Source organism: Toxorhynchites rutilus, chromosome 1 (assembly GCF_029784135.1).
Source record: "Toxorhynchites rutilus septentrionalis strain SRP chromosome 1, ASM2978413v1, whole genome shotgun sequence".
Taxonomy (NCBI): Eukaryota; Metazoa; Arthropoda; class Insecta; order Diptera; family Culicidae; genus Toxorhynchites; species Toxorhynchites rutilus.
Window position 1 is genome coordinate 197,166,924 of NC_073744.1, and position 17,456 is coordinate 197,184,379.

The 17,456-nt window shown below is 37.7% G+C and overlaps 1 protein-coding gene across 24 annotated transcripts in view; it reads right to left on the bottom strand.

Annotated features, from left to right (window-relative positions):
* Window positions 1-242: 242 nt before the first annotated feature.
* The window catches only part of LOC129762521 (neurobeachin), a 250,072-nt gene continuing 232,858 nt past the window's right edge, over window positions 243-17,456 (bottom strand). For all 24 annotated transcript variants that reach the window (XM_055760855.1, XM_055760856.1, XM_055760843.1 and 21 more), the window contains one exon: window positions 243-16,023. In XM_055760855.1, the coding sequence (XP_055616830.1) occupies window positions 15,933-16,023 (91 nt within the window). In that variant the 3' untranslated portion in view covers window positions 243-15,932. The remainder of the gene's footprint in view (window positions 16,024-17,456) is intronic.

A 17,456-nucleotide genomic window follows, 5' to 3' on the forward strand; every position in this document is an offset into this window, starting at 1 on the left:
GAAATGTAAAAATATGATGATGCAGCAAAAAAAAAAAAAAAAATTTAAAAAAGGTTTTGATGGACGTACATAGGAATCAAAGACAATGCAAGGACATTAGCTTTCAAAGAAATTAATTTAAAATTATCTTTTTAGATAAATTTGCCCAAACATATAAATTTCCATGTACGGGGTAAGTGGAGTATCAGTATTCAATATCGAGAGGGGCGTGTTCGGATCACAACCAGCTGCCACTAACCAGCTTAATTTTATTTAATTTATTGTACAATAAATTGGGCTTAGTAACAATGCTTCTTTGATTTTTTTCTTTTCAGTGTGTGTGTGTGTGTTTGTTTGTTTAGAGGGTATTTTTTACAATTCTATTTTCACTTTAGCTGTGGGTTTTCCTCTCTTTCTTTTGACCAATACATCATTTCATCGATAAATCTAGAAGATAATAATGTAATCTTTCACCACTGCCGCCGTGTTTCCCCTTAAGTACTTCTATTTTCTTTACTCTCGATTTCTCATTATTAGATTGTTTAATAATTACTTTATTCGGCAATAATTAATCTGCATTTGCCTAATCTGCTTTTCTTTTGTTGCAAATGCGGGTGTCTCGTTTTTATCCATCTTCCATTAAAGTAAGGTAGCAATAATATTTCACAAAATATATTTTATTTTATGTTTCTAGCTTATTAATTGTGTACGCGCGTGTGTGTGTGTATGCGTGGGAGTGTATGCTTGTTTGAAGTTTATGTGTGTGTGTGAATATGACTACAACGTTTGGCGGCTGTTGAAACAAGTTTCAACAGGGCTTCCCTTTTGTTTTGCTTGAATTTTGAATAGCTTTAATTTTAGAAAGTAATTTGAGAACATCGCTGGTTCACTATCCTGTTGTTTGCTTATCTATTATATTGGTTTTGTCTTTGATTTACGCGTAATATTTCTTTCTCCTTCTCATAAGCTGGCTTAAAGTTTTCTCTTGGATACCTCGTCGGAATCGTTTGACTTAAAATTGCAGCCGACGTACTTCTGTTAGTCAGCAAAAATGAAGCAGTTTAACGTTGAGGGACAAATAGTCTACTCTTTGCTAGGTTTTTGTCTTTAAATTTCTTGAAATATGAACTACGTTTTTGCTTTCTTTTTTTTGTGGGCGATGCGCTTTTTGTTTTTTGTTTGTTTGTTTCTATCTTTACTTACCTAAAGTGCATTATTATTCTCATATTAGTAGCGTGTATATGTGCATAGTGCAAAGTACACAAAACACAATTCAAAACAAGCATTCCCTACTCATTGTTTGCCTCTTGTCTTCTTCATTCATAAACTAGCTAATTTCCACAGCAAAATGCCCTAATGTGTTTCCTCGGATTAATCTAATTTTGCTCCACTAAATGTACACCAACACCACAACCTAAGGATTAATGAAATGCGAACGTAAAAACTATTAAGTACTTTTACTGTCTTCTCAAAGAAATAACCACTCTTCAGTCTAGGGTTTGCCTTTCGTGTTGAACAGAACGAACTCGAAGTCTTTTAGGTTAAGTATAGCTGTTCTTAGGCAGGAATGTACTGAGCGAAATGACGGACGAAATCTGTATTTTTGGGAAGGACTAGTTCCGTGCCCTTTAAGTACACAATAAACGGGGAAAGCTTTGCCAGCATGAATATTAGCTCACAGCATTTTAATTTAGCCAGGATTCCAACCTGAGCTCCAATTTCAACGCGTCCGATTGCTGTCTCTCTTTCTGAACTATCTGCTGTCTCTGTCGTAAGTTTTTCTTGCGTTTTGCTCCGAAAATGGAAAAATTGCACACGTTGCATTTCCGTTGAGTAATAAACTGAGCACTTTGAGCATGTAGTTTTTTTTTGTTAACATTTTACGGACCGTTCACGGGTTTTCTCGTTTTTGCGTTCCTTCTTTACGGACTTGTGTGAATGTAGCGGACAAAAGTATTTATTGCGTGCAAGTTTCTGTTCAACGTCTTGCTAGATTTAATGAACAATGAATTATTTCAGTTGAATTCAACTGATTGTTTATCAATTTATCAAATCATGCTCATTAAATAGAGAATTGAATCATTCTTCTTTCCACATAATTCTTTTTTGACGTAGGATTACGTCTTTCGGAAACATATTGGGGTACAAATTGAAAAACGAATATCGATCGCATCGTGAAAAATGTCCAATTTCAAACGCTTATTGCTCAGTCATTTCATGACGGATGGATGAGATTTTTTTTACTTGATCGTGACAGGAAATGTTATAGACTGAAACGTGAATTTTGAAAATAAAAAAAAAAGTTGTTCGAATAGAGTTATCGAAGTTATTTGATAGAGAAATATTTTACCTATCTTCTAGACACAATTTTATTAATCGAAAAAGGGTCTGAGAAAAGTTATAGGCCAAGTGGCATGCGTGAAATTTATTATTTTAAAGAAAATTGAAATAAAAAGTTATTTGAAAGGACCCAAAACACATTTTTGAGATAATACTCATTGGATAGAGAATATTTTCGTCCATCTTCAGCCAAATTTTCGTTGACCGGAAAAGAGTCTAAGAAAAGTTATGGGCCAAAATGCATACAAAGTTGTAGGAGGGAAATTAATAAATTTAACGAAAATTGAAATACAATTTTTTTACACTCGAGAAGAAAATTGAAGTGCGAAGAGTGCGAAGTCGAAATTTTTAGGCGATTTCTGAAATGCTTTGAAATCGTGAAATATCAACGCATGAAGATGGGATATAAATCACTTTGAAGCTTGATGTATTTAGACGGAATGTTTTACAGAGAAATTTGTATCTCGATGTAGTAGAACAAATTATCGGGAAGAAATGAGAAAATAGATTTCAGAGTTTTTTCAAAGACAGCAAAACCTGTTCGAGCCGTTCGCCTCGAATAAATTTCTCTCAGTGCATCAACAAATGCAACCAGCTGAATTTATTAACACATCGCTGCACGCAGTACCATCATGACAGCAAGAAACTGCAGCCGCACGAGGCGAGGAGGAAACAGCGTTGCAAATGTTCCAGTTTGAACTGGATTCTTCCAGTTTTTTTTCACTCGATCCAGTCAAACAGTTAAACCCTAAAATCTTCCAGTTTTTTCAAATATTATCCAAGTTAACATCCGAATCATCATTTGCCACACCAAACGAATCATGCGGTATAACGATATCTAAACACAGCGTTCGATTTCCAGGAAACCAGCCCGTCAACAGCGCAAGATTGTTTTGTTTATATTTCAAGGAATCAGACCCGCGATAGGCGCGCGAATGCTAGCATAAGCAATTTATGTAAACCTAGAATTAAGACAGAATAAAGAACTTCACTTCTGTTTCGACCGTCAAAGGAAACACTTGAGTTTTTTAAAAAACCCGAATTGACCCCTCCGGTCTTAACTGGCGCCCGAATAGGGACCTTTTTCTAGTAATTGTATAAGTGTTTAATCACGAAGCCGTCTTGAGCCACCGATAAGGAACCCAGAGTCCGGATTCAACTCTACTCACTGTTAAACCAGTCGACTTGAGGCTGTGGGACACGGCGACTAGGCGCACTAGGAAGGACAACCCGCTACCCGCATTGTGGCCAAAGAAGTTGCATCGCTGCCACCGACAGGAAAATGCAAACCCTGCTTCTGCTATTGTGAGTATTCACCTGAAAGAAACTAAGTTAAGGAGTAAAAGTGAAAGTGAAGTATTTATAATTTTTTTTTATTTATTATTTTTTTTTTTTAAATATAAAATGGAAAATCAAAACCCAATCATACATCCTGCACGCCTATTTTTAGGGAACGCACCTTCTGCTCCCGAACAGCCTCAGGCAACGCAGAGATATTCTATTGACACCTCTGTTAGCTTCTTGGACAGAGGAAAAATTCCCAACATAGTAAATAACTTGCCAGATTTCAATGGAAATGCGCGAGAATTATCCACCTGGATTCTCGACGTAGAAGATTGCCTTGAACTTTTTAGTGACTTTCGAAATAGCTATGAATACCACCTGATTCTAAAAACCGTGAGACGAAAAATCAAAAACGAGGCAAATGACATTTTGGTTTCAAACAACACACCAAATGACTGGAATGAAATCAAAGAGGTCTTACGTTTGTATTATGCTGACAAACGTGATCTCATGACACTCGATAATCAATTAAAAGCGATGATTAGAAAACAACACGAATCTATAGAAACTTATTACAGTAGAGTGCGTGAAATGATTACGCTTATAAGTTCAGCCATCTCTACTGATGAGGCATGGAAAGGGCATGAAGTTGCTCTAATCAAGTTATATAACATGATGGCCCTAGATACGTTTATTCGAGGTCTAGGGGAACCATTATCTTTATTCTGCAAAAATTACAAACCCCAATCTCTTGCATCGGCGTACCACTACTGCGTGGAGTTTTTAAATTTAAACGCTCGTAATGCACCCTTCAAATCGTACCCTTTGACCCCAGTGCCAGCGCCTCGAGGAAATATTCCAGTAGCACCACCAAAACCAATTCCCACAACTAGACATGTGCCGCTCCCTCCTCCCAGGAACAACTTTCAACATCCTCCAGCGAATTTTAGAAACCCATATCCTTTCCAAACTCACATTCAGAATAAACAGCCATATCAATTTCAAAACCAACAGCAAATTCCTTTCCGAGCACAGCCTAATGTGTTTGCTCCCAATAGAACATTTTTCCAACAACAACCCAAACCCGAACCAATGGATGTAGACAGATCGCTTCAATCCCGTATGATAAATTACGGAAATAGACCAAATTTTAAAATTGCTAGACAATCATCAGATTCCATGCAAGCCAATAACCCACCAACAAAACGAGTTGCACATCAACTCGAGGACATTCCAAATGAAGAATGCACTGAATTTGAAGATCCCGATCTTTACACCGAAGAATCTGTTATACTAGAACAACAAGAACTATTAGAGCATCCAGAAGACGAAAAAGATAACAATGTTAATTTTTTAGAGAACGATCAGGAATGGGTGAGCAAATGGTTCGATTGAAAACTAAAATCTCACCTCTTCCTTACATAAAAATTCCCACGACAAAAGGAGAAATAAAACTTCTCATTGACTGTGGCGCAAATGTAAACCTGATTTCAAAAAGGTGGGCATACCACTCTGGTAAACCTATATTTAAAATTCCTGATGAACCTGTTAAGGGAGTAACCGGTAAAGGTGTTATTTCCGAAATGGTACATCTTTCATTATTTGAACCCATAAGAAATGAGTCCTCAGAATTTTTAATATTCGATTTTCACACATTCTTTGATGGTTTGATAGGAACCGAATTCATATTTGGAAAGAATTTCAATCTCATATCTAATTCATCAATCCTTCAAGTTTTCGGTAACGACATAATTTTCAACGTTCCCTTACATTTCTATTTTCCTACCCCTAACGCACGAAAAATAAATCATGTCAATCTTACCTCCAACATTAGAACCTCACATTTGTCTGAAGATGAGAAAAATGCACTCCTTCCTATTGTGAATTCAATAAAACAAGTTTTCCACAATCCAGATAATCGGTTATCGTGTACAACGAACGTAGAATGCTATATACGTACGGAAGACGATATTCCAATTTACCAAAAATCATACCCTTATCCCGTCGCATATAAGGAAGAAGTCAGTGCACAAATTTCTAAACTATTAAATGAAGGGATTATTAGACCATCCAGATCCCCTTGGAATGCACCAGTTTGGATTGTTCCAAAAAAGATGGATGCATCAGGCAAATCGAAATTTAGACCCGTCATAGACTACAGAAAACTAAACCAGTAGACAATATCAGATAAATATCCGATGCCCGAAATCTCGAATATACTCGATCAACTTGGTGGAAACCGCTATTTCACTACTTTGGACCTAGCCTCTGGGTTCCATCAAATAAAGATGAACCCCAGAGATATCGAAAAAACAGCATTCTCAGTAAACCATGGCAAATACGAATTTGTTCGTATGCCATTTGGGTTAAAAAACGCTCCAGCGATTTTTCAAAGAGCAATGGACGACGTATTACGTGAACACATCGGCAAAATATGCTATGTGTACATGGATGATGTTGTTGTCTTTGGAAAAACATTGGAAGAAGCTACAATGAATTTAAAAATTATCTTGGAAATATTACAAGAAGCAAATTTGAAAGTACAACCCGACAAATCGGAATTTTTGAAAAAATCAGTTGAATTTCTGGGATACGTAATCACTGAAAAAGGAATAAAACCGAACCCTAAGAAAATCGAAGCAATAGAAAAATGGCCTAAACCAAAAACGATTAAGGAATTAAGAGGATTTCTAGGACTAATTGGCTATTACAGAAGATTTGTAAAAGATTTCGCTAAAATAGCCAAACCTCTTACAAATCTCTTCAGAGGGGAGAGAGACCCATCATCAAATAAAAAAGTTAACTTTGAAGATACAGAGAAAGGAGCTTTCGAAAAACTAAAAACTATATTAACTTCCAGTGACATCTTAACATATCCAAATTTTAACAAACCATTTTTAATTACAACAGATGCTTCCAATTACGCTATCGGAGCAGTTCTCAGCCAAGGCGAAATAGGAAAAGATAAACCGATTCACTTTGCTTCTAGGACTCTAAACAAATCTGAGGAAAACTTTTCAGCCACGGAAAAAGAAATGCTCGCCATCTACTGGGCTCTGAAAGTCTTCAGAAACTATATATACGGTCAAAAGTTCATAGTCATTACAGATCATCAACCAATTACTTTCTCTTTATCATCAAAAAATACAAACGCTAAATTCAAACGTTGGAAGTCGTTTTTGGAAGAACACGACTACCAGATCATATACAAACCCGGACGGACAAATGTAGTTGCAGATGCCCTAAGTCGAATTCAAATAAATTCTCTCACTCCAACGCAACATTCGGCGGAGGACGACGACAGTAACTATATAATCTCAACCGAAGCTCCACTTAATGCATTCCGACATCAAATTATCATTGAACAAACCAATACAAATCCTGAAACGACAGTGATAACACCCTTTCCAGGTTACAAAAGAATTTTGATAAAACGAACTCAATTCACAGAACAGACTTTGACTGCTATTATGAAAGAGTTCTTCACCCCCAGTAAACTTATTGGATTATACACATCTGAAAATATTCTCGGACAACTTCAAGAAGTATACAAGAAATACTTTAGTAGAGCAAATCTGTTAAAAATTCGATTCACTCAAAACATGCTAACTGACGTAATCGAGACAGACGAACAGAATAATTGAAAAAATCCACGAAAGAGCCCATCGAGGTATCGATGAAAACAAGAAACAAATTCTGCGTGAATACTATTTTCCACAGCTCTCTGCCAAGGTAAAAAAATTCATACGGACTTGTGATACTTGTAACGTGACAAAATACGACAGACACCCCCTAAAAATCCATATCCAGGAAACTCCTATTCCAAGCCACCCATACGATATCATTCACATAGATATTTATCAGATTGACAATAATTACTTTTTGTCTAGCATTGACAAATTTTCCAAATTTGGTAGAATGATACCTATTAAATCACGCCATGTCGTTCACATTCGCCGAGCATTCGAAGAAACTATAACATCTAATATTATTCCTTCTTCTGTAATAACAGACAATGAGAAAGCGTTTTTATCGCCGGAAATCAGAGGCATAATGTTAGATCTCAATATTCGAGCTTATGTGACACCCAGCAATAAATCCGAAGTTAATGGACAAGTCGAACGGTTCCATTCAACAATTACTGAATTATATCGTATTCAAAAATCCTTAAACCCCACATACCCTTGCAGTAGATTGATGACGATTTCCGTGAACAAATACAATGAAACAATCCACTCCACCACCGGAAAAACACCCAAAGAAATACTTTTTGGCATAACAAATAAACCCGTCTCGATCGAAGAGCTAGATGAAATAAGAAACAAACGGTATGATGAAGTCATTGTCCAATTAAAAGAAAAACAAGAAAAACATCTAGAAACACATAATAAAAATAGACAACATCCACCAGAGTTGGAAATAGGACAGGAAATTTTTGTAAAAGATAAGGTTTTTAAAAGTAAACATAAACCACTCTTCAAAAGACATCATGTTCAATCAAATCAAAGAGTAACTGTGAGAAATGAAAAAAATCAAAACATACACAAATCAAATATAAAGAATACAAACATTCCAAATAAAGCATATCCGGTGAATCCCTAATCATTCCTTTAAAAATCGCACCTATTCTTTTCATTCCAGCATACCACGTGTCCTTGCATCCCTCCAGATCCACAACCTCGATAAAAACCCTATAGCAGTTGTAAAATTAAGAGACGGAAGAATATTAGAAGGACACACAAAAATTATACATACCATAAATGTTACCTTTATACAGAAAACTGTGTCGCGTTTGGAACAAGTTGTTAATGAAAAAAATAATCCAAACCCTACTTTAGTACACAGAATTGAAACCTTAAAAAATAACTTAGCGCAGGTTAAACCTTTAAAAACCAATAGAGTCAGAAGATGGGATGCTTTAGGCAGAGCATGGAAATGGATGGCTGGATCCCCTGATTCAGACGATCTTAGAGCAATAAATATTTCAATAAATCAACTTGTTGACAATAATAATGACCAAATAGAAATCAATGAAAAAATACAGATAAGCATTGCAAATCTGACCAACTATTTGAATGACATAACTTCCCTAGATTCTCAAAACTTCAATGAAATAAACAAAGAATTAGATTCACTAAAAATTATGTTCAATTTAGATCTAATAAATGATGAAATCGAAGCCATTAGGAATGCAATTATATTTTCAAAATTGAATATTGTAAATAACAAATTGTTAACCCCAGAAGAAACTGAAGAAATCACAACCAAGCTGGAAATACAAGGAGTTCACCAACACCTAATAGATGAAGCCTTGCAGTTTGCAACCGCATCAGTCGTCACTAACGGAGAAATAATATTCTACATCGTAGGGATCCCCAACTTCAGCAAAACTACATTTCAACAACTACGAGTCGATGCTAGCATAAGCAATTTATGTAAACCTAGAATTAAGACAGAATAAAGAACTTCACTTCTGTTTCGACCGTCAAAGGAAACACTTGAGTTTTTTAAAAAACCCGAATTGACCCCTCCGGTCTTAACTTCCAGTTTTTTATATGTTTCAGCTTCAGTTTTACCCATTTTATGTAAAATAAGTTTAAAATGCATAAACAATATCCCTCACTCACGCTTCCTAATTTAGTTTTTTTTTACATTTATCGTTCGTCCGATCCAATTTGTGTTTACCTTGGATTGATCTTTCTTTTATTTCACACTCAACTCAGTGTTATTTTTTACTTGCTTACACTTCCGAATTTCTAGGTCCTCCTAGTTGAGACTAATTGAACTACCATTTCAACTAGCAAAGTTCATAGTCTTGCCCAAATAGGTTCATAGAGCCCGTGTGCTATGCTGGCTTTGAGTTTATATAATCATCAAATGTTATAGGCCCTCCAAATCATTTTAAATTTCAGAAGACCTTAGTGTCAATGAGTTCCATTGACTTTGATTGATTTGAACATAAAACCCAAGTAATCTTGTCCTCGTTTACATCAATGAGATATTAGTGTTTAATGGTCTCTCAAAGGATTTTTAGTTCTAAATAGCATTAATATTACGCATGATCTAAACTCTCCTATTTGATTCATATTTCGAAGAAGAAAAAAATGCAGAATTTGCATAAAATACATAAGCACATTTAGCAAGTGTGTATACTGTGGATATTTTTCCAAAAGTATATTCTCGACCAGGAGGAAATACCTAAAGATACCTCGTTTTGATCTTGATACCCAAATTTAGTTTGGACAAGTCTGATATAAAAGTAAAATACTAAAGAATAATATCAAAATTAGAGAGAAATAGCTTTTCAATTCCAATATTTTATAATTTCAATACCATAGTAATACTTGAGCAGCGTTGCTTTGGTATTGAATGTGCTCTTTTTAGTATGGAAATAATATTATGGGACTCGAGGAAAAATTTTGATACATAGATCACTGCATAAATTAGTGCACGGAGACGTCTGTATGACAGTTTTGCGTGTTTTGTTTGAGTTCCTATTCGTTGCAATTTTCCATGTCCGTATTCAAATGCTAACAAATGGGAGCCGAAACAAAACAACGCAAGAACGTCGAACCGAAGATTTATTTTTCTTATCCTACGTTCTCCGTAAGTGAGAAAAAGATAGCAACGAATATGGTCAAACAGAACACTATCAAAAAATCAAAATTCGCGTTAGTAGAAAAAGAACAGAACATTGGAGTTAAATTCCGTGTCCCTATGCACCCTAATTAATCTGGACATGACATGTCATGAAGGACATGATGGACATGAAGCAAAAAATACGAGATTTTTCAAGTTTTACCCAAATGAAACCGTATTTTCTAGATAGAAAGATCCTCAAATATTGTTTTACAGTAATGTTCGAGTAGTGGATAACATCATTTTGATCTCCTCGACTTATATGAATATGAATGAATGAATACGACACGAAGCTTCAAAGTAGATTTTATTTCCCAATCGTGGGAATGGGTAAACATCATTTTAAAGGCAATCTTTTTAAAATAAAACGGTTTTACAGGATCCAGTTTTCTTCCAGTTTTTTAAAGAGCGATCTTCCAGTTTTTTGAAAATTATTATTGGCAACCCTGGAAGGACAAATGTTAAGCGTCAAAAATTACAGTCCACTCGTTTGTTAAGGAACATACTTTGGTCCTTCGAGCCGGATTGAGTGCAGTGGAATGACTCTCTGACTGTTCCGGATCAGAAGTGAAGAAATGGTTTCGAATTCCGAAATTGTCGGAAATTTGTAAAGGTAAAGGTATACGCATTTATAACCGCCATTAAAATTAAGTGCTAGAGCGACGTCACATTTTTTGTGAAGTTGAATTCATGGTTTGCTGTCGCCATTTTGAGAAGTGACTCAAAATTGAACAAAATTGTCTATTCGAGCAATTAAGTGCTCAATTAAGTAAAGTTGATTGGAAGCTCTATTAAGTGAAGTTGATCATCACAAAGCTGGTGTTCCGGTTATTCCACTGTGTCCGTTAACAGAATCGTTGCGTGAGCATAGACTTGGCTGTGTTCCCAACCACCACCGAGCATAGTGTAGCATGTCGGAAAATAGTGTTTCGAAGCAGCAGCAAACCAGAACATCTATAACTAGTTCTGCACTTGGGCAGTCTAATCAAAAATTCCTCCACTCCCTCAAGTAAGAAGGAAAAGAAGCAGCTAAAGTTAACGGAAAAGTTGGTCTCAATAGAGAACATGCAAAGAGTTCTTTGCCGTTGTGGCTAAAGGTAAGGTGACTTGTATTTTAAATATAATTCGCCCAAATGAAGAGAAAGTAGTCCAGCTGACGGAAGCTGAAATTAAGGTTTATCTGAAGAAGTTGGAGGCAGCACGGAGAGATTTTAACGATGCCCACAACATTCATAATTTAATGAGGTTTCGGTCAATGACTACGAACAACACGAACAGCAATACGAGGAGTTCGATATCCTACACGATTCTGTTGCTATTTTGTTTGAGGATCAGCTTACCAGGAACACTGCAGTTATACCGGCAGCCGCTGCGGCCATGAACCCGAAAAATGGTCATCAACCCGGTTAGTCGCCGGTCATAATCCATCAACCGCTTCGCATACCAATTCCCACATTTGTCGGCCATTATGAGAGCTGGCCAAAGCTCTAGGCCATGTTCAAGGATCTTGTGGATAAGGGTCCAGATCCGCCAGCGGTTAAGTTATACCATTTAGACAAGTCTCTGGTCGGTAAGGCAGCGGGTTTAATCGATGGTAAGACAATCAACGAAGGCAATCATGCCCACGCGCGGAAGGTCTTGGAAGAGAGGTTCGAAAATAAGCGTCACGCTATCGATTCACACATTCACGATCTGCTGAATCTTAAGCGCATGACGAAAAAGAGCCATGTAGACTCCGCTGGTTGATGAAGGCAGTAAGCATGTGGATGGTCTTAAGTTCCTGGAGCGATACTTTAATGAAGTAGGAGAGGATTTCGTGATACATCTATTGGCCGCTGCATTACACAATGATGTGCATCACACGTGGGAGTCTATCATCAAGCACGGTGAACTCCCGGACTACAACGAGTTGCGTAAGTTTACTCAAGGCAGGTGGATTTCATCTGCATAAATGGGCTTCTGATCATCCTGAGTTGCTGAAACGGATTCCGGAAGGCGATCAGGATGAACTTGTCAGCATTGACGAAACTGGTTTAAATGAGGTGATTAAAACATTCTGATTAATGTGGAACATCGCTCTGGATGTTATGCAGTTCGTTTCCGTCTCAACGGTGTGTGAAAACAGTGTAACTAAGCGGCAAGTGCTGTCGCTCGTGTCGAGAATGTCCGACCCTTGGGTCTTATGGCGCCGGTAATTCTTATTACTTCTGATAAAAGCCATATGGAAGGAAGAATTGGGATGGGACGAAGAGCTCACGGGTCATTTGAAGGAGAAGTGTGATGAATTCTCAAGTGCTTTAAGTGGTGTTAGCAATCTCCAAATTCCTCGTCGTGTTGTGATTACTGGAGCTGCTGATGCAACTTTGGAGGCCTACGGTGCCTGTGTGTACGTCAGGTCAATAATACCTGATATAGCTGCTGTAGTGAAGTTGTTATGTGCCAAATCGAAGATCGTCCCGAAAACAGTGTTGACCATTCCAAGAAAGGAGCTTTTAGCAGCGCTTTTGTTACACAGATTGGTGAAGAGACTGTTGGCTGCAATAAAGCTGTCCTTTCGAGATATATATCTTTGTGGTCGGACAATCCAGTGGTGCTAGCTTGGCTGAGGAAAAACCCGGAACGTTTAGAAGTGTTTGTACGAAACCGGGTTAGTGAGACAAACTCTAACAGTACACAATTTAAGTGGAGGTATGTGAATACGCTGGAAAATCCAGCCGGTCCAGTGTAGCGTGGCCAAACTTCTGACGTTCTTAAGAATAATGATCTTTGGTGGAACAGCCCATTGTTTATCAATGGAATATCAGACAATGGTTCCAGAGCTTCTACCCGGTGTTCCACAAGTTCGAGTCTTTTAGAAAGCTGCAACGAGCTCTGGCATACGTCTTGCGTTTTTGCAGGAATGCGATGGAGAAGGTGGCCATTTGGAGAATCTCTGAACGGTTTCCCAGTGCCATTATTGGACGATAGTATGATTCGCGTCGGCGGACGGCTGCGACATTCAAGTCTGCCTTATGGAGTTAAGCATACGTGGATCTTGCCAAATAAGGATGGAATCGTTCAACGCTTGATTGAGACAGTACACCGTGAGAACCTTCACATTGGACCATCTGCTTTGCTGGCGGATTCGTCGACAATTCGGGATTTTAGGAACCCGTTCTATTGTTCGCAAGGTAACAAAAAATTGCGTGTGATGCTTTAGACTCAACCCTCCGTGTGCTGGTCAGTTTATGGGGGATCTTCCAATTGCAAGGTGCGAAAAGACTGGAAGAAGGCTAGCCCCTGTTAAGGGATACGAGTGTGTCTTCGTTTGCATGGTTGTTAAGCGTGAAAAATTACAGTCCACTCGTTAATTAACAACTTTCTTTAAATTAATTAATTTCTCCCATACAAGTTATATAAGTTTTGGGCTATAACTTTTCTTAGATCCTTTTCCGACCAATGGATGTTTTGCTAATGATAGATAAAAGTATCCTATATCGAATGAGTACTATCTCGAGAATGTGTTTTGGGTTTTTTCAAATTTTCTTTAAATTAATTGATTTCTCCCATACAACTTGGCCTATAACTTTTCTCAGACCCTTTTTCGATTAATAAAATTGTGGCTGGACGATAGGTAACATATTTCTCTATTGAATAGCTTCGATAACTCTATTCGATTTTTTTTTTTGTTTTTCAAAATTCTGTATATTTTCCCTATATTGACCCAAGCTCACGTTTCAGTCTATAACTTTTTTCTGTCACGATCAAGAAAAAAAAAGAATTATGTGGAATGATGAATGATTAAATTCTCTATCTAATGAGCATGATTCTGAAGGTTGTTACTTAATAAACACTTAATTTATTTCAACTGAAATAATTGTTCATTAACAGCCCTATTCTGTATTCCGACGGATTTACATTTCGTTCGAAACCGTTATTTCGTTCGAGTTTTAATTTCGCATTCCCTATTTCGAACGTTTTGCCCATTCAATGTTTGAAGAGAAACAGATCGAACGAAATGCAAAAACAACTCGAACGAAATACAGAATGGAATTTTATCAAGTCGTTCGAAATATTTCGACTCGATCGAAATGCAGAATAGGGGTGTAAATCCAACAAGACGTTGAACAGAAACTTGCACGCAACAAAAACTTTTATCCGCTAACTTCACACAAGTCAAAACGTGCGGTCCCAGATGTATGTCTTGCCAATTTCTTTCCGGTCCTTAATGTGTTAACAAGCCTTCTGGAACTCGGCGAGCGCGAACGCGAACATTGACGGGAACACTGAAAAAACGGTGTGTCTTCTTTGCGTCTCGGGGCTAAAAACATAGCAAAACGAATTGGACGGAAAATGACATGTTCAACGCCTACTACGTTTGTTTCGCCTATTCCGTCCGATGGAAAAGTGCTGTCAAATCGGGGGAGTTTCATAACCCAAATTTGGATTGGTGGCGTTCTTTACCATACTTCTTTGCGTTTTGGTACCGTGTGTAATGTAAGTTTTTTTTTCTTGCTTTTCTAAATCTATATTCTCTAAGTAGAGGACTCTAGACAAAGGAAAAATGCTTGGCACGTGAATGTTTTATGTTTATCTGTCATCTAATAAGTATACTAGTAGTTATTTTTTTTCACTGTCCTCTGCTACCGCGTCTGTTTTTCCGCTTCTTAAAAGTTAAAAGCAACGCAAGATTTAGTTCCAAGAGTGGCATGTAAAAAGTGCAGCGGTTTAGTGTTGCTTGATGTTCTCTTCTAAAATACTTGTATTCATTTTGCGTTAAGGTTAATATAAATATTTACGGACGGATAACCTCAGAAGTATTAATTAATTCACATTCGTTACTTTTCGTCTTTTTGTTTGCTGTTGTTGTTTTAGCTGCTGAAATCTCGGGGGAAAAACTGTATGTGTGTGAGCTTAAAATTTTTACCTTTACTTTCTCTTGGTTTGTCTCGTTTGTGTTATTGATTAAAATTTAACATTTGGCATACACGGTTTTTCTTTTTTTTCTCTTCTTCTGGCGGAACCAGGGAATCTCCTCTAGTAAAGTAGTATGGTGGTGGATTTTCTTCGATTTGCTTCTTCCCTACGATAAATGCGATAAAAGTTTGCCTGAAGCTAACGAATTAGAATATTTATTTTACTTTTGTTTTCCCTCACTCTCGCTCGCTCTGGAATTCACTTGTGAATACATTAAGTTTGGCATTGTTTCCATTTGTTTGTCGCTACCACACTAAGGTTCCTTTAGCGTCTCTCTGTTACGCTTCTCTTCTTTTCAGCAAGCTCGAATTGCGCCATAAAGCATTCCCCAACCCACCGAAGCGTCCCCTCTATTGTTGTTTTACGCGATCCAAAGCGTAATTTCTCTAAGTATGTATATTAAAGGTAGCAGCTGTTTTGTCTAAGTAATATGTGCTCGCGGTTCAATAGCTCTACTTTTAATAGGTAACAATCGCTCTCTCTCTTTTTTCGCACACGCACACGCTTCTTCAACGAGAATTTGGCTTCACATCATTGCATCACCTGCTCAACCGCACCTTCTTCACTCTGTCTAGCTACTTACTAGTGGTGGCCAACTAAAACGCCACCACGAGCGATCCGCTCGTGGATGGATCGCCGTGATCACCGCGATCACCGCTGGGTTGCCGCGGATGATGATACCCCAGCAACGCAGCGCCCTCGCTCGTCATCGAGACGTACTCGAGGGACGGGTTTCAGTAGCGCTGCTGGTACTCGTGATGCCAGCGGTTGAAGTCGATGTGGAACACGATGATCGAACCGGTGGCCAACCCGGCCAGCAAGTACCTGTTGGGGGGAGGAAGAAACACGCGAAAGATAGGTGTTAGTGGTTTGTCTATCTATTATCTATTATCATTTTATCGGATTTGGTTTTTTATATTAACAATTTGGCTTGTTTGTCTATATCCAGTAGGGTGCTGTAGGGTTCATTATAATATACATTCTACACAATTTCTATCAATCTTGATAGATGTGCAAATTCACACCTGCGAGTATTGACCCTTGGTGAAACGGACTTGAGACTTGACAGATGAAGAGGGAACGGAATGGACGGCCGTAAGTTATGGTGAGAATTAGAGAATTGTTTTAGAATTGACTGTGATGAACACTATAGGTGCCAATGAAAATGGTCCTCCCGAATTTCTAAAGGTTACTCAATCGGACTCAAGGGAGAGTGGCGTCAAGCGGTCAAAGTTTGAGTTTTTTTAAAGTCGAAAATTCACCCAAGGGGCTGTCCACATACCACGTGGACACAAAATGCACGATTTTAGACTCCCCCCTCCCCCTCCGTGGACAAGCATGTACATTGACCAGACCCCCTTCCCCTGTTGACAACGTGGATATACCTGAAATTTTTTTTATTAAAAATTACCAAGTAAACACCTAGATTGCACCCTTAGTCCATTTCAAATTTATTTAATGTTAGATTTTATTTCTCAGAAGGGACTGTTTCAAATGACTTTTCCACTCACGCGAATAAGAAATTAGGAGTTCAAGGATCTAGAGGCGAATGAACTGAAAAGTTTGAAGCCTCTTTAAAACAAAGAATGTCAATAGGTCAATGTCAATATATCAAACAGTCTGAAGTCTGAGCTATCTAGCCCACTCAAGCAACAGTTAAGCACGGCGGAGAATCGTTTCTTGTGAGGGGTTGTTTTTCTTGGAATGGGGTGGACAATCTCGTCCTACGTCAATGTCTTGAAGGAAAACTTAAAGCCGTCACTCAGGAAAATGAATATAAAAGCTATATCTTCCAACAGGACAATGATCCCAAGCACACCTTGAAGGTGCGCTATTTTCAGTCCAAAGAGATTAAAATGCTTGAGTGGTCAAACCCAGTCCGTAGACCCCAACCCCATAGAGCATTTATGCACAATACTGGATGAAACAATCCAATGAGTTGGAGTTTTATATAAATTTAAAAATGAATGGCTTGTTTTACATAAATTTGAAAATGAATGGCTACATTCTTTCCATTGTAAGAAATACGTTCATTTTCCAAAAAAAAAAAAATGATGAAAAAGTATTTTGCGTAATGCTGGATACTTTTGACGTAGAACTACGTCTTTCATTAAGGGTGTCAAATCAGAAAACAGGTCACGTTTTTATGAAATAAAGTTAGCGTTAATAACTATTTTTGCCGTGAACGGATTTTGGCGATTTACATACTAAACGAATCGGAAATTCCCTAAGATTTGTTTAATATGCCATACAATATA